General features: G+C 43.4%; 2 protein-coding genes across 12 annotated transcripts in view; one reads left to right on the top strand and one right to left on the bottom strand.

The window, feature by feature from the left end:
• LOC144685064 (activating molecule in BECN1-regulated autophagy protein 1-like) overlaps positions 1 to 13,229 on the bottom strand; it is a 400,294-nt gene extending 387,065 nt beyond the window's left edge. Inside the window, exons 1-2 of the mRNA XM_078549599.1 lie at positions 13,033 to 13,229; positions 8,741 to 8,792 (exon numbers count right to left, since the gene is read on the bottom strand). The gene's annotated coding sequence lies outside the window, so the exon portion shown is untranslated. The remainder of the gene's footprint in view (positions 1 to 8,740; positions 8,793 to 13,032) is intronic.
• A 3,794-nt stretch (positions 13,230 to 17,023) lies between these two features.
• Positions 17,024 to 18,472, top strand: part of atg13 (ATG13 autophagy related 13 homolog (S. cerevisiae)) — an 84,167-nt gene continuing 82,718 nt past the window's right edge. For 2 of the 11 annotated variants that reach the window (XM_078548896.1, XM_078548894.1), the window contains exon 1: positions 17,029 to 17,178. In XM_078548896.1, the coding sequence (XP_078405022.1) occupies positions 17,125 to 17,178 (54 nt within the window). In that variant the 5' untranslated portion in view covers positions 17,029 to 17,124. Of the gene's footprint in view, positions 17,390 to 18,472 lie in introns of all 11 variants that reach the window. The other 9 variants (XM_078548900.1, XM_078548902.1, XM_078548893.1 and 6 more) reach the window with 7 other exon arrangements.

The raw sequence follows: 18,472 nt of genomic DNA on the forward strand, positions 1-18,472 counted from the left end.
TCAGATGGATATTTTCTGTAAATATTTAATAGGCATCAGTGGGTGATTAATCAAATTTGATCAATACCAGCCAAGGCTGAAGGAATTCACCAGTATTAAAAAATCCATATTACCTTTTACAGTTAATGCTTTGTAACATTGTCGCTGTTAGTGCAAGTCCCTCATCTCCCCTCTGACCCACCAAAACCCAACTTAAGCCATGCTAAGTACAGTGTCCAATATTTGTTTAGTCTTTCATGTTTAGGTCCTAACAAAGAATTGCTCCTCAATTGATAGGTATTGTTTTACAATGGTTCTTGATATCTCCTTTTGTTTAGAAAACAAGGTTCCTGTTTTGCATTATAAAGAAGCAGCAGTTAGCATAAAGTTCCCGAATTTTTATTGTACTAGTACTGAATTTACTCTCCGTTCCCCAGCTGGGTACATTCTTCAGATGCGACATTAAACTGAGGCTCCATCTGCCTGTTTAGAGTTGATGTAAAAAATCCCTTGGCACCATTTTGAAAAAGAGCAGGCGAATTATCCCCAATGTGATGGTCAATATTTATCCCTCAAGCAACATCATAATGAAGCATCTGGTCATTATTACACCGTTGTTTGTGGAAGTTTGCTGTGCGCAAATTGGCTGCCGTATTTCCTACCTTACAACAGTGACTAAATTTCGAAAGTACTTCATTAACTGTAAAGCGTTTTGAGACGTCTGGTGATCATGAAAAGCACCATATAAATGCAAGTTTTTCTTTCTTCGTTTCCCTGTGTTCTGAAGGCAGTATATCGTTCTACGAATAATAGGAATGAAGAACTTGCATTTATACAGCATCATTAATATAAAGTATATCCCAAGGAACGTTCTTCAGGGGAAAAAACAAATATCAAGATGTGATGGGAATGTAAAAGGAGGGCAAGGAGATGAATGCAAGCTTTGATTTCAAGACCCCTTTGATGGAGTAGAGATGGACAACCAAAGGGTAGAGGAGCAGACTTAGGATGGGTCTTAAAACTTGGGTATGCAAACAGTGAGGCATTTGAACATTAGGGGGATTTTAAATTCAATGTGGGGAGGAAGAGGACATCCAATGTATGTCAGTAAGCAGTGAGAGGGGGTAGGTGGGCAAAAGTTCAAAATAGTAAGCAAAAATTAATTTGATACAGACAACAGTTTCAGACAAGTTGAAGTTTATGGAAAGTGGAGGATGAGAGGGAGAAATAGAGTCGTGAGGTAATGAAAAGAGTAGATGAGGGTACCAATAGAGAAAACTGAGAGGATGTGGAGGGGGGCATTATGTCTGAGCTGCAAGTTTAAAAAGTATGAGGGGCTAGACATTCAGCCCCAAGTTGAACAGGATACCAGGGTTTTGCATGGCCACATTCAATCTGACAAAGATGGTGGGGAGCGGGGAGGTGCTGCATGAGGCAGAATTAATTAGCAACAGGGGGGTGGAGTTTACATGTTTCAGAATGAAATGTTAAACTGTGGCTCTGTCTGCCCTCTCAGGTGGACATAAAAAGGTGCCGGCATGCTATTTCAAAAGGGGCGCAAAGGATTTCTCTGTGTCCAGGTCAAAATCCCTCAAACATTATACAGGCAGATTAACTGTTCATTTCTCTTGTAGGAGCTTGCTATGCACAACTTGGCTGTCACATTCCCTACTTCACAATAGTGACTACACTTCTAAAGTAACTGGTGTCTGTAAAGAATTTTAGGAAGTCCTAAAGTAAAAAAACACAACATAAAAGCAAATTTTTCTATGATGAAGACTGTATGTATCTTTACAGTTTCTAATCTGTGGTTGAAGGAAATTCTGGCTCATTCCATATTTATGCCAGACAGGAACCCTGAAAGCAAAGAGTCAAGGAAAGTGGTGGTGAGGTAAAATTGACATGATTCCAAGCCTGTGGATAGTATCACAAAGGTGCAGATATAAATCTTTTGAGTCAAACAATTAAACTAAATTAACAAAATCAGAGATAAAGTAAAAGCAGCCCCTTAAAGAGAAACTGCAAAATCAAAGACAAAATTCAAAGGAAACTTAGCAACATTAAATCAGAATGTGATCAAAAGGGTTGATAAAGCACCCTAGTCCCCACAGTGCCCAGCAAGCACGGAAGGCCTCGATGGTGCCAGTAGACACCGCGTGCGCCCTATCCAGGGACACCCGGCCGCGCACGTGGCCGTGGAAGAGGGACAGACAGTCGGGTCGGACGACCCCCTCGATTGCCCACTGCCTGGACCTGTTAATGGCCAACTCGGCCAGGCCCAAGAGCAGGTTCACGAGGAGGTCTTCCTTTCTCCCAGCAACCCCACCTCTGCACCGGGTGAAGGCATAGATATCGATGAATACAGCAGAGACTAAAGAAATACCAACAGTAGGCCATTTGGCCCAAAAGACAGAGGTGACTATGTGGCACAAGGAAATAAAAAGGGATATACTGGTTGCACTGGAATGCATAGGAATCGAACAACACAAGAGTGGTCCACAGAACAGTAGAGGTGGATGGTGTGGTTAACTATGTCAAATGCCTTGAAATGATTGAGGAGAACAAGCAGGGATTTTGCATCAGGCACATAGCAAGTAAGTTGCGATTTTCATTCAGATCATCTCAGTGCTGTAGCAGCAAGGCGGGACACAACTGAATGTATTCAAACTGTGTATTGTGAGGAAGGTGATGATACATTCAAGAGTCTTGAGTGTAGGAGGGGAGGTTAGAATTGGGGGTAACTGGAGCACCCCCATAGGTCAAATGTGGGATTTTTGGTGGGAGCGGTCTTGAAAGGGAGATGTGCCTGGAGCCATCAACAATGTAAACAAGCAAGGAAACTAAGAAAAATAATTTGAGTGATCAGAGGTTGAGATTTAATCAAGGGAGGGAGGAAGAGGTAGGAGTAGCGAGTTGGGAAAGGGAAATGAGGGAAAAAACCAGTGACAATGAATCAGGCTGAGTGGTGGATTAAAATTGAAGCAGTGAATTCAGCTGCATCTGCCATATCCCCTCCATCCCCTTGCCCACCAAGCCCTGAAGGCAACTCCCTGCTCCTATTCAGAATTAATGCCTTTCTCTAATTTCTTCCCATCTCACCTCGTGCCTCTCCAAGTTCAGCTTGTCCATGAGGCCCTTTATCCTGTTCCCACTGAACTGCCAAACACCTGACTTGTTTTCCTGGTTTCCATGACACCTCAAAAATTGCTTTCACATCCCCCTCCTCAAAAAACCCACTCTTAACATCTCTGTCCTTTCAAACATCTTCCCATCGCCAATCTACCTTTCCCCTCCAAAGTTCTTGAACGTGTAGTCTAAATATGTGCTCATCTTTACCACAACTTCAAGTTTGAATCTCTTCATTTACATAGCACCTTTCACAACTTCAGTCACTCCAAAGTGCTTAGACAATTAAGTGCTTTTGAAGAATAGTCACTTTTGCAGGAAATGCGGCAGCAAGGTCTCACAGACAGCAATGAGATCATGATTAGAGGTTTTAGTGATGTTGTTTGAAGGAAAATATTGGCCAGGAGACTGGTGAGAACGTTACTGCTATTCTCAAAAATAGTGCAATGAGATCTTTTGCATCCACTTGAAAGAACAAAGGCAGCTTGATTGACATTTCACCCAAAAGAAAACAGCACCTCCAACAGTGCAGCACTCTCAGTACTACACAAGGAGCATCAACATAGCTTTTGAGCTTAAGTTTCTGGATTGGACACAAACCCACAACCTCCCAAATCAGAGGCAAGAGTATTTTCACAGGGTTACAGCTGTTAGGTTTCAGCCCCTCACAGCACTGAAACCAGCCCTAAATCAAAGTTACAAATGACATCACCTGCAACAGCCATTGTGGTGCATTCTTGTCTACTGTCTTTGACATGGTTGACCACACTTTCTTTTGAGAAATACCCTTCTCCTGTTCTCCCAACTCATTGGAAATACCTTTGCTTGGTTCCACTCTTACCTATCTAACCGTAGCCAGAGCAGCTCCAGCAATGTAGCAATGGCTTCTGTTCTTTCCTCTGTAATGTTACAAACTGGAGTCGGACACCATAGCGCCCTAAAATGGTGTGCCAGCTGGGCTGACACAATTCAGCAGACCCAAAGACCCTCCAACTTCTGCTCTGCACACTGCAGTGTTACAATGAACTGTAACTTTATGTAGCAGGCAAACAAACCAGAATTCTCCTCCCTCTCCTACCCCTTCTAAAAAGACATTAAATCCATAATGAGGTGGGGGAGAGGGGAAAGAAAGGAGCCAACAAGGAAGGAGTTATTGTTAATAAATCTGAAAAGTGAAAACCTATGATTTGACATTAATTTTGATTCATCCCTCAATATCAGTAATTTTCTTGGTGTCAGATGCAACTAAATGAATAAGCAGTTCTCAAATGCAAGTATAGATAAAGGAAGCCATTTATCTCAAATTATTACAGGATATGTGCACAATGCAGAAAGTCATTAATAACTTTGTTCAAAAGTGCTTCCCATCACCACTCCTGATGTTATCTTTAATAAATTCATAGCTTTGTCTGTTTGATGTTGAGGTTTACTTTAAAATATAGTGCTCTGAATGAAATTATTCTATTCTGCTTGGCATCACATAAAAATCCCTTCCTGTTTACTTCCTTTCAACACTGGACAGTTCAATTTCTTCTCCCCAATGCTCCTAATTCTCCTTAGTTCTGATATGAGGAATCAGCCCCCTGACCCTTCTCTGGGCCAACTCAAAAGTTTGGATTTTCCTTTGTGTCTCAGTAACCAAAACGGAAGACAGTATCCAAGATGGAACCTGGCCCAAACACTTGTACAACATGAGCTGTACACTATTGATTTAACAACATAATCACAACATTGTATCATGGCAATCAATGAAACTAACAATTAAACCTGATAGAGAGAGTGCACTTATCACTCCCAGAATTCCGTCAGCCTCCCCTAGCTGTTCAAGGATTCAGAACCAGAGGACACCAACTTAAAGTGATGGGCAAAAGAAGCAACAGCTACATGAGGATTTTCTTTTTCCCTCCACAGTGAATGCATTGCAGATTCGACCAAGGCCTTCAAAAGAGAAGTGGATAATTAGCTGAAGAGAAAAACTTTGCAGGGCTACAGGAAAAAGGAGGGGGAGTGGGATTTAGCGAGTTGCTCTTGGAGAGCCAGGATCAACGCAATAGGCCAAATAGCCTTTTTCTGTGTTGTGGACATGATACGATTCTATACATGCCTCCCCCATTATTTTCCCATTGCCTCAGCTCATCTGCTGCTAAAACCCTCAACAATGCACTTTTGTTGCCTTTAGACTTGGCTATTCCAACGCAATCCTGGTCAATCTCCTCCATTCTACCCTCTATAAACTTGAGGTCATCCAAAACTCTACTACCTGTTTCCTAACTCACACCAAGTCCCACTCATACGTCACCTCTACGTTGGCTGATCTACATTGGCTCTTGGTTAATCAATGCTGATTTTAAAATTCTCATCGACCATGGCATTGTCCCGTTCCCCATTTCTAATCTCCTGCACCCCTACAACCTGCTAGCAGAGAGGTCAATAGCCAGGTGGCAGAGATTCAAACGAAGTGGTAAACGGGTTAGAGGTGAGTTCATGAGTAATTTTTTCACCTGGGGTGGTGGGAGATATGCCTGAATTGGGGGGGGGAGGCTAGGGGAACCCTCACTGCGTTTAAAAAAAATACTTGGATATGCACTTGCAGTGCCATAATCTACATGGCTATGAGCCAAGAACCGGAAGGTGGGAATAAGCCAAACAGCTTTTTTTCTGGCCATTGTGAACACAATGAACCAAATGGCTGCTTTATCATAAATTTTTCTATGTTTCCAATATATCAGAGCTCCAATGTTACCCTTTTGATCATCAACTATTTCATCTACTCACTAACCTATTACATTTTGATGTGGCGATGCCGTTTAAGCTATGCTTAAAATAGCTCTTTCCAAACTATCAGGCCCACAAATTTCAAACAGGTCAAACTAGCAAATACATAGAGTGTTCTGCCTCATCTTGACTCCAACATTCCTTCCAAAATTACAAGAAATAAACTGGAAAATGTAATAGAAGGCAACTAGTAGCTACAAAACCAAGACAGAGGCTTCTCATGTTTGATGTTAAAACAATTCTGGGCCTCTCCCACAAAAGCAGTCAGGCTAAACCTTTGACACATTAGATAAAGCTTATTTTATAAATACACTATGTAAATTACATTTAAGTGTAAAATACATGCAAGCCACTCTTTACCCAATTAATTTTTAAAAATTCATCCATGCGATGTTGGCATCGCTGGCTAGGCCAGCATTTATTGCCCATTCCTAATTGCCCTTGCGCAGAGGGTATTTTTAAGGGTCAACCACATTGCTGTAGGTCTGGAGTCACATGTAAGGCAAGGATGGCAAATTTCCATTATTAGTGAATCAAATGGGTCTTTACAATCAGCAATGGTTTAGTGGTCATCATCAGACTTTTAATTCTAGATTTTTTAAACTAAATTCAAATTTCACCATCTGCCATAGTAGGTTTCGAACCCGGGTCCCTAGAGCATTATCCTGGGCCTCTGAATTACTAGCCCAATGATAATACCATATTGGCAGCGCAACCCCCCCTGCCCAAACACATGCAGCAACTACAGTAGGAATAGACATGTGGCTTTGCTGATCGTTGTCTGCACAAGGCGGAATGTTCTCCCTCCCAAATATCAGGACACTGCAAAAATTTGGAGACTGCAATACAAGTACATAGCAATACCCCTGTGATTCAAATTTCTGCCCGCTTTGATGGCGTGTTGGCAAAATGAGGGACAGCAGGTGGGCAGGGAAACTGAGCTTCTGAATTTCCCCAAATTAAAGACTCCCATTCCCAAATCTAACCCACAAAATGTTTTCAGTATGGATTTATAATACTGAGAACACAATGCTCTCTACAGGTAAAAAAGGGCTGATGGGACGGAGATGGGGCTGGGGTGGCACTGCGACGGCATGATGCGACGGGGCTGGGTGGGGCTGAGCGGCAACAGAACAGAGCGACGGGGTTGAGGCAGCGTGATGGGACGGGGCTGTGATGGGGCTGTGGAGGGACGGGGGCTGTGGTGGGATGGGGTGACGGAACAGAGATTGGGCTCCGGCAGCGTGGAGGGACGCTGATGGCCCGGAGATTGGGGGGACGGGGGCTGTGATGGCCCGGAGATTGGGGGGACGGGGGCTGTGATGGCCCGGAGATTTTGGGGGGGGGGGGGCGGTGGTGATGTGATGGCCCAGAGATTGGAGGGGGGATGGCCCGGAGATTGGGGTGGGTGGGTGATGTGATGGCCCGGAGATTGGGGGGTGGGTGGGTGATGTGATGGCCCGGAGATTGGGGGGGTGGGTGATGTGATGGCCCGGAGATTGGGGGGGTGGGTGATGTGATGGCCCGGAGATTGGGGGGGTGGGGGCTGTGATGGCCCAGAGATTGGGGGGGTGGGTGATATGATGGCCCGGAGATTGGGGGTGGGTGATATGATGGCCCGGAGATTGGGGGGGTGCGTGATGTGGTGGCCCGGAGATTGGGGGGGTGGGTGATGTGATGGCCCGGAGATTGGGGGGGTGGGTGATGTGATGGCCCGGAGATTGGGGGGGTGGGTGATGTGATGGCCCGGAGATTGGGGGGGTGGGTGATGTGATGGCCCGGAGATTGGGGGGGTGGGTGATGCGATGGCCCGGAGATTGGGGGGGTGGGTGATGTGATGGCCCGGAGATTGGGGGGGTGGGTGATGTGATGGCCCGGAGATTGGGGGGGTGGGTGATGTGATGGCCCGGAGATTGGGGGGGTGGGTGATATGATGGCCCGGAGATTGGGGGGGTGCGTGATGTGGTGGCCCGGAGATTGGGGGGGGTGGGTGATGTGATGGCCCGGAGATTGGGGGGGTGGGTGATGTGATGGCCCGGAGATTGGGGGGGTGGGTGATGTGATGGCCCGGAGATTGGGGGGGTGGGTGATGTGATGGCCCGGAGTGGTGAGGAATGAGAGCGCGCGCGCGCAACGGGCAAGTGCACTCCCAAACATTGCCAGTGCAGCCTGGCAGGGTTTGCACTCTGACCAGGGGGCGGGGGCGGTCACGGCGCCTGCGCTACGCAGGGTCACGCGATTCCCGTCTCGAGCCGGGACCATTCCGCGCGCCGGCCCTAGAGAGAGAGAGCGCCCACTCCCCACCCCGGCCGGAGGCCCGGGCCTACCGTCCACAGCTCCGGCTTCCCGCCCCACCACACACACACACCTCCCAGCTTTATTCACGTCAGCCCGCGGCGGCCGGGGTTTCGAGGATCGGTTGTTTCTTTGTTGGGTGTTTGTTTTGTTGTGTGTGTGTGTGTCTGTTTGTTTTGTGTGTGTTGGGGGGAGAGGCATTTCCCTTCCCCTCCCCCCTCTCCTACCACCAAGCAGCGGATCCAGAGACCAGGCGAGAGCAATCGAGCGGAGAGCGTCAGTCAGCATCACAGTGCCAGGCGGGAGCAATCGAGATCAGAGTGCCAGCTGAGCATCAGGCAACGTCATTGAGACAGACGGCAGCAAACGATCGACAAGCGCACCGATCTGCTCAGAGCACCAGCACGACTGTATCCACCAGCTGATGAATTATTTCACCATTCACTTACTTCCTTCAGCTTACATGACAACAATACTCAACAACCTCCAGTTCGATAATAACCACCAACCGCCCCCCCCTCCCCCCCGAACCCCCCTTGGCAAGTCAACCCTAAAATGTTTTTACCTTTCATATGAGCAGGGGGTATCCCAGGACAGCATTCCTTCCTCAAACAGTACTGCCAAAGAAAAAAATATGGTCAAGTTGTTTGCTTGTGCGGGAATCTAAAACCAGGATAATAGTTTCAGAATAAGGTGTTGCCCATTTCAGACAAAAATAAGGAAGAATTTCTTCTTTGAGGGTTATGAATCTTTGGATTTCTCTAACCCAGAGAGCTGTGGAGGCTGAGTCAATGAATATATCCCAGTCTAACATAGACAGATTCTTCAACTACATGTGAGTCAAGGGATATGGGAAGCAATTGGGAAGGTGAAGTTAAGAACAAAAATCAGATCAGCCATCTTATTGAATGATCGAGGGGCCATATAGATTACTCCTGATCCTGTTTCCTTTGCTTTTAATAACAACCACATTTATCCAAACATCACCACTTCTGAAATATGCCATTTGCTATGTGGCAACTTAATACAACCTCAGAACTTAATAGCCTTAAACACAAGAATTTCCTTTGGTTGCTGTTTTGAGGAGTCTGAACTTTGGGGATCTGGAAAGAGTTATTTTTAGCAGCATTCTTTCCACAGTGAATAAATCCCATATCTGTTACTGTCATCAACTTTAGATAAATGGAAATAACAGTTTTAAACGTGTGTGACCACTGTCACTGCTGATATGCATCTACATGCAGAAAAAGGCAAAAGATTGTGAGTGTATGTACTAGATCCTGATCCATTCTACAACTTCTCATCTTCAATTCTTCAAACATGTAATTTACTTTTGTCTTTCACTAGTCCAAACAGGAGTTACTGTCTCTAACCTTTGACTTCCCTAAGTCCTTACTCGAGGTATTTTGGGCTTACTATCTCCTGATAGCCTTGGCTCACACAGAGCACTCACTTATGTGGCAAAAATCATGGGTTGAAGCCCTACTCCAGTGACTGAGGAGATAGTCAAGGTTCACACTTCAGTGCAGTGCTGAGAGTGCTACATGTTGGAGGCGTTGCCTGTCCCTCCAACTGGACATTAAAAAATCCCATGGTGAGATGTGAAGAAAAGCAAGAAATGTTATGTCAAACATGTATTGCTCACAACATCAATAAGACAATTATTTAAATATTTATCTTCTTGCTGTTGGTAGGAGTTAGCCAATTTGTAGTCGAACTGGCTCTTTTCCAACATTACAGCAGTGAGGACAACTCAAAACTTCATTGGTTGTGAGGTGCTTTAGAACGTATAAAATAGCTATATATAATTGCTATTTGTTTATTTTCTTTCTTCCAAATGCCACTCCCACATTTCTTCCATTGCTGGTTACTTCCAACAAACCTAGGTTTCTTTTGCGTCCGACTCTGGCATCATATCTATGACAAAAAAGACTTGCATTGCTATAATGCCTTTCATGATCTCAGGATGTCCAAAGCACTTGACAGCCAATTAAGCACATTTGAAGTATTGTTGTAATGTCAGAAACACAGCAGTCAATTTGCACACAGCAAACTTCCACAAACAGCAATGTGGTAATGACCAGAAAATCTGTTCTTCTTAAGTAATGTTGATTGAGGAGTGAATATTGGCCAGGACACCGGGATAACTTACACAAAGCAAAATACTGCCACAAAAGCAAAATACTGCCATGCTGGGAATTTGAAATAAAAACAGAAAATGCTGAAAATACTCAGCAAGTCTGGCAGCATCTGTGGAGAAAGAAACAGTCAATGTCTGATAATGTTTCCAAACAGTCAGTTTCTGTGACCTTTCATCAGAACTGTGAAAAGTTAAAAATGTAATAGGTTTTAAGCAAGTGGAAAGGGAAGCATAAGAAAAAGAAAATGATATGACAAAAGGGTTCATGGTGCAAGGCCAAAGGGAGTGGAAATGGGACAAGTAAAGAAACAAAAGGTATGGCAAGAGGAAGTGTGAATGGCAGGATTGTGAATAGCTGCGATCTGAAAGCAAGGGGGAGAAAAGAAAAAAATAGCGATAAAAGGGAAATAAAATGCAGGCAGAGATTATAATTCAAAATTGTTGAACTCAATGTGGAGTCTGGAAGGATGTAAAGTGCCCAGTTGAAGAATGAGATGTTCGTTCAGTCTGCTTTGGAACACAGGGAGTCAGAGACAGAAAAGTCCACACAGGAGCAAGGTGGAGAATTGGCAGGGAGGTGGTGGCATAGTGGTATTGTCACTGGACTAGTAGACCAGAGACCCAGTGTAATGCTTGGGTTTGAATCCCACCACAACAGATGGTGGAATTTGAATTCAATAAAAATCTGGAATTAAAAGTTTGATGATGACCATGAAACCATTCCTTTAGGGAAAAAAATCTGCCGTCCTTATCTGGTCTGGCCTACATGAACAAGCAATAAATCTCATGACCGAATATATAAAAAAATTAAAATAACAGGTGACTAGTATGATCGTGAGCAGTGAATACGGAATATTTAACCTCCCTACTTTCGAAATAGTGGACTGCCATGGAATCATCCAATAGACTATTCTCCTCTCACCCATATTCTCCAACCTCATCTGTTTCTTCAGCCTGTTTTATCATTATGTTACGGCTCCTCCTCCTTCCTGAAACCCATGCTGAAGTGAAATATTTACTCAACAATGCCAAGTAAAGCATAATGTTGGCATTCAGCACAAAAGATTAAGGGGTTTCAGGCATAAGTGACCCAAGTTAGTTTATAGGCTACATTTGCATTTCACGATCGTTTAAACCAATTATACAAAACAGACAGCAAAAACGATCACTGAAGTAAAAATCAAAATGCTGGAAACACTCAGCAGGTCTGGGAGCACATTTGGTTTGAGAAACAGTGTTAACATTTTTGTCCTGTTAATTCTGTTTCTCTCTCCAAAGATGCTACCAGACCTGCTGAGTATTTCCAGCATTTTCTGTTTTTATTTCAGATTTCCAGCACCCGCAGTATTTTGCTTTTGCTAATGCTCACTGGCCTTGCCAATCACCTCCACCTCCTGCAAAATTGTTTCTTGAGAATTTCCTGATTTTAAGCTAGTCTGATCAGATTCAAAAATTACAAGCAACTCCAATCATACTGCTGGTATTTTATGGGGACTTTTTGATGCATTTTTAAAAAAATTCCTTGTTGGAACAAATAATATATTTTGTGTCTTTGAAAGCATTTTTATGGAATCAGGTTGTTGTGCATCAAAAACTGAAATTTTCTAAACTGCATTTTCTTAAACATGCAGTATTTAATGTCCATAAACAGTTGTTTACTGGCTTCAAAGTTTCATTTTCACACATGAAGAGCTAAAATAACACAAGTTTGGCACTTTTCTAGGACCCCAATTGTTTACACCAATTTCCACTTGTTTTATATCAATTTTTACATTACAGTTTATATTAATAAGATTCAGGAACTCTCAGAATAGGTTTCTGCTTAAACTGCCCTGTTATGAGGCTACATTTATTTCTGGGCTATCTTAAATGTGGAACTCCCTACTGCCCTCAATATTGTTCAGCTACAATCTTCAGGCTTTTAAGCCCAAGTTTAGCAGCAATGTTTGCCAGAATAATAAATTTTTTTAAAAATGTGACAAGAGCTTCTTCTCTCCTATTCTTTCAGGTCTCCATCAGCTTCTGGGTGAAAAACAAATTCCTCATCACTCCTCTAATCTTTTGGCCAATTATTTTGAATCTATGTCCCCTGGTTTTTTTGATGTCTCTGCTAAGGCAAATAGATCATCTCTATCTTGGTCCTCCGCAATTTTACACCTCAATTATTTCACCCCTCAGCCTCACTCAGTTTGGTTATTACTAAAACACATTAAAATCACGAGATTATGTTCAGCCAAGTTCTTTTATCTTATTCTATGTTCAACTATTTTGAAAGGAGGACCCTTTATCTGGGTTTCTCACTTTTTAAAAAAATTACAGCATTAATGGGAAATGTCATTTAATGGCCTGTTAGATGTGAAGTAAATTATACAAAAATTGTCAAATTAAAAATGTTATAAAAGTAAGCCAGTTTCACATTTCCCAGCCCCACTCAATCATAGCCAGCTGCCCATTTTGTGGTTGTAAAATTGATGGTTAAACACAGTCTGGGCAGACATTTTGTGTAGCACTCCCCCTCCTGAAACAGCATTAAACTTCTTTCCCAGTGACATATTAAACAAGGACAACGCTTCCCATTCATGAAATTACCAAAGGAAAATTTCATTCGTGGAAACTGAATAGTAAGTAGAAGAGAAAAAGTCCCTGAGAGATACCATGACAACTTGTCTAAAACACAGAATACCAGGTACAAGGTTCTGGAGTTTTGCCTCATTTACCTTTTGGGAAGACAAGGAGGGAGTGCCGGAGATCAAACAAGCTGGTGTGTGTCCATTACTGAGCAGAATATAATTGCTTGTTAAAGGAACAAGCTTTGGTATGGCCTAAAAACCTTTCACATATTCCATGATTTCTTATATTACAGACATCAATGACTCTCCAGACCAGGGTAATTGACATAGAGAAAAAGATAGCATCAGAGGCCAGGCCAAAGCAATGGAATCCACAAAATCGACATTTCACACCAACAGGAAGATATCACCAAGCCAGAGTCAGACAGCAGGCCAGAGTAATTGAGATCGCTCAATCACTCTATGCTAATAGAACTGGGTACCAGGCTATTTTCACACAATTGTTACAGAGCAGAAGGAGGCCATTCGGCCCATGATTTTAATACCCGTTCATCAGAAGACTTAAACATTTCATATAATTTTTGTATATTGTTAAAAGTACACCATACACTGCAGGCCTAATCGACATATTGAAAGGAAATTCAGCTTTCATATTTCATGTTGTGCACTATTAACATAAAACTATGAAATGGAATCTTATTTTTGTGAGGGTGATGGTGAAGGAGGGCAAAGTATTGTCAGGAACCTAATGTGGCTGTGATTGGACCGCATTGTTTGCATAAGCACAGGCATAACCATTCTGCCACTTGAATTCTGCAATCAAATATGGAACCAGGCAGCACTAAACCTTCCTTTTGAAGACATTGGAAAATGGATTATGTTAGCCTGTATTTTCAATCTCCTTATGCAAAGGTTTGGGAAAAAACAGATTTAATTTCTTTTTGTTACAGTACCCTATAAAGAACTGGTCTGGTTCTCCTGCTGGCTATGCAGTAGTCGCACCCCCTGGTGAGATATGGATCTGCAAAGATCAAGAGCAAAAGTTCAAACCTTAACATGTTCTGAATTTTAGCTGAGGCAATGCTTCGAGAACCACAATCTTCATGGGGTAGAAAATGACCATTATTTTGACACAACATCTGACACATCTTCAGGACATCCTGATGAAGTACTTTTTAAAGGGTAATCACAGTTGTAATTGCGAGAACAAAAACAAAAATTGCTGGAAAAACTCAGCAGGTCTGACAGCATCTATGGAGAGTAAGGCAGTTTCGAGTCTGTATGACTCTTCAGAACTAAAGAGAAGTAAAAATATGGTAAAAAATATACTGTTTAAGGGGGGTGGGACAGGTGAAGCAGGATAGAAGAGCAGTGATTGGTGCAGGCAAAGGAGAGATCGCAAAAGAGGTCATAAACAAAAGATCGAAGGAGTGTTGATGGTGGTGATACTGGCTAAAGGAGGTGCTAATGGTGACATTCAGAGTAGAAAGCAGAATGAGCAAGTGACAGATGGCCCTAGTGGGGGTGGGGTTGGGGGAGGGGATGGTGTGGGGAAAAAAGATCGAAATGGGCCAAAAGGTGGAGATAAAACGATGAATGGAAATAAATTTTAAAAGTAATAATAAAAATAGGTGGGAAAAATATATATATCAAAATTTTAAAATAAATATTTGAAAAAAGGGGATCAAAAAGGGGTGAGGACGGAGGGGAGAGTTCATGATCTGAAATTGTTGAACTCAATGTTAAGTCTGGAAGGCTGTAAAGTGCCTAGTCGGAAGATGAGGTGCTGTTCCTCCAGTTTGCGTTGAGCTTCACTGGAACATTGCAGCAGGCCAAGGACAGACATGTGGGCATGTGGTGTGTTGAAATGGCAAGTGACAGGAAGGTCTGGCTTATGCTTGCAGACAGACTGAAGGTGTTCCACAAGGCGGTCACCCAGTCTGCGTTTGGTCTCTCCAATGTAGAGGAGGCCGCATTGAGGGAGCAGCGAATGCAGTAGACCAAATTGAGGGAAGTGCAAGTGAAGCACTGCTTCACTTGAAAGGAGCGTTTGGGCCCTTGGATGGTGAGGAGGGGGGAAGTAAAGGGACAGGTGTTGCACCTTCTGCGATTGCATGAGAAGGTGCCGTGGGAGGGGATTGAGGTGTTGGGGGTGAAGGAGGAGTGGACCAGGGTGTCCCGAAGGGAATGGTCCCTATGGAATGCCAACAGGGGTTGAAGGGAAGATGTGTTTGGTGGTGGTATCATGCTGGAGTTGGCGGAAATGGTGGAGGATGATCCTTTGAATGTGGAGGCTGGTGGGGTGAAAAATGAGGACAAGGGGGACATTATCATAGTTCTGGAGGGAGAGAGGTGTGAGGGTAGAGGTGTGGGAGATGGGTCGGACACAGTTGAGGGCCCTGTGGGAAACCTCAATTAAGGGAGAAGGAAGACATGTCAGGAGCACTGTTTTGGAAAGTGGCATCATCGGAACAAATGCGACGGAGGCCAAGGAACTGAGAGAATGGGATGGAGTCCTTACAGGAAGCAGGGTGTGAGGAGTTGTAGTCGAGGTAGCTGTGGGAGTCGGTGGGCTTGTGATGAATATTGGTGGACAGTCTATCACCAGAAATTGAGACAGAGAGGTCAAGTAAGGGAAGGGAAGTGTCAGTGATGGACCATGTGAAAGTGATGGAGGAGTGGAAATTGGAAGCAAAATTAATACATTTTTCCAGGTCCAGATGAGAGCATGAAGCGGCACCGAAACAGTCATCAGAGAAAGAGTTGTGGGAGGGGGCCTTTTGCTTTTATGTAATTGAGAGAAACTTGGAACTCAATTTGCATACAAGGTCACACAAGCAGTAATTAAATATTGATCAGATAACCTGTTCTGGCAATGTTGGTTGAAGGATAAATGTTGACCAGAACACCAGAACTCTTCTCTTCTTTGAATAGTGCAATGGAATATTTTATATCCATCTGAGGGAACAGGTGGAACCTCAATTTAATGTTACATTTGAAGACAACACCTCTGGCAATGTAGCATTCCCACAGCACTGCACAGAAATTTGATTATGTACTCAGGTTTCTGGATGAGGCTTCAGTCCAGAAATACCATCATTTGGTTTGGAAAATTTAAATTGAAGTTAAGCAGGAAATTCTGAATAATTTGAACCCACAGCCTTCTGGGTCACAAGTTAGAGCACTGCCACTTTACCAAGGCTGACACCTATTTTTCTTGGTTTGTCACTCTCACCAGCAGGGCAATTTAACAATAAGTCCTTTGAGATGACATTCGTGTGACCTAGGATCATGTAACGGTAGACAACAGGAAAACTGCCATCATCGACCTCACCAAACTGTATGATTTGCCCTGTTATACTGCATAATGTTTATATACCGGTTTTATTTCATGTAAATATTTATCAGTTTAGAGCCCAAGTCTCAGTTTAGTAAGAGTTTATCTTGTCCATCTTTCAAAACAGTCAATTTCCACACCTGAACACAATCCATTAAACTTTGCTGTAAAGTACACATGTCAATTGGGTAAGGGCATTAATAGGTTCAGCTGAAGGCCAAATAGTCTGCTGACGCTCGCTATCGAGACATGAAGAATGGTGAGTTGAGCAAGTTATCAGAGGGCCATCGACATTTATAGGACTGTAAACAAGACTAAATACTGAAAATTCTGTAGATACTGCGCAGTGTGTCCAACATTATCTGCTTTTATTTGTGGTGCTGCATCCTGACGTGAAAGAAGGGAAAATTGGGCAGGAAAAAGAGAGGAAGAATATATGCATTGCCTAATCAAGCAATTCTGACACAGTTATTAAAGAGCATAAGGATGTGTGAATTGAAAAACTAATTATCCCTTCAAATTCAGTATTTCTAAGTCATTTAGAATTTCCCCTGCAACTTCAATTTAAATTTCCAAAACAATGGGATGGTATTTCTGCCTGCCCCTCGCCTAAACTACATTCAGAGGACTTGCAGCCAGACAGAATCTGGGAACTGGATCATTGTCGCCTTTGCCTCCTGGGAAATGTAGTCTTTTCAAGGCGCGGTGCATGCTGGTAGTTGTAGACCACGGGTTGCACCAAAAACTATTCATCGATTAACATCCACACATTCACCGCATCCGGCTGGAGGAAATAAATCTTACATCCCTTACCATAACAATAAGGCACAGCAGTGAGCCACGCTTATTCGCGTGTATTTACTTGTGTCCGTTTCGATTTCATCGGACGGTTGTAGGAGGCGATGGCGAATGTGTGCGTCAGGGTGAGGTGGTCATGTTTACGGAGCGTGGCGGAGGTAAACAGAGGCTACAAGGCCGGGGCCGGCGGCGGCGGCGCAGCTTTTGTTGTGGGGATTGCGGATTATTGGCGGCTGGAGGGTGCCTTCCCTCCCTGACACTGGGCTGGGGTGCGAATCACGACGGTGGTGGGGGGGCCAAGAAGTTGCTCCACTCCGAGGTGAGGGGCGAGAAGTGAAGCGGGTTTCCGTGTCCGCTGGAATGTGAGAGGTAAGAGTGGGAGTGGGGGGGCAGCTTCGGCTTGACGGGGTCCATCCCCCCCTCTAAAAATGCGCTTTTTATATAAATATAGTTTTTTGGCAGTAATGCGCCTTTCACATTTGTTTATTTTCACCATTTATTTTACGTGTTTAATATTTTGAAAGTGTGAGGCTGTACATAAGTTCATTATTTGGACAGTACTTTCAAGGGAGCGCACAGACACAGCGGGCCGAATGGCCTCCTTTCTCGAAAATAAAAAAACAAACTGCTGGAGATCTGGAATAAAAATAAAAAACGCTGGAAAAACTCAACCGGTTAGGCAGTGTGTTCTTCTTGGATTCAAGACGTTTTAACTCTGTTTCTCTCTCCACAGATGCTGCCGGACCGGTTGAGTTTGTCCAGCACTTTATGCTTTTATTTCAGGCCTCCTTTCTGTGCTGTAATGTTGAGAAGCCAGCTTCATTTTTACGACTTACCACGACTTGAAACTGCGTTTAGGTGTCTGTAATAGAGTTTTGTTTAATCTGAACATTTCAGCATATAGTTCTTCAGTGGCTTTTGAACTTGTCTGTGAGGCTGCTTTCTTGCAGTTACTGATACTAACGAAGATCGAAAATGCAGGCTGTTATATGCAAAAGGAAGCTACCGTAAGCAGGTCAAAGTTTTTATTCAAAAAATGACCATATGAGTCGTAACTGGGATATTGTGTACCACAGGGAAAAATCAAGCCTATTACTGCTGGTTATTAAGGTCGGTTGAGTACTCTTGATTTTGGATAATCTGATGAACAACATGCTGATGGACAATATTTCAGCCTAACTGAGAATTGTTTATTGTAGGAAACGTATGACCATTAAATTATTAAGTTGGAACAGCTGTATTTAACTTTAACATTAAACTATTGAGTCCACTCTCTCATTTCAAGATTCTTCAACAGTCAAGGTCCTGTTCAGAAAATGATATAGCATAGAAGGTGATCATTCGACCCACCGTACCCGTGCTGGCTCTGAAAGAACAACCCAATTAGTCCCACTCCCTGGTCTTTCCCAAAAGCTGTGCTAATTTTAATTTCCAGTATTTATTCAGTTCCTT

This window comes from Cetorhinus maximus, chromosome 9, assembly GCF_964194155.1.
Source record: "Cetorhinus maximus chromosome 9, sCetMax3.hap1.1, whole genome shotgun sequence".
NCBI classification, from domain to species: domain Eukaryota; kingdom Metazoa; phylum Chordata; class Chondrichthyes; order Lamniformes; family Cetorhinidae; genus Cetorhinus; species Cetorhinus maximus.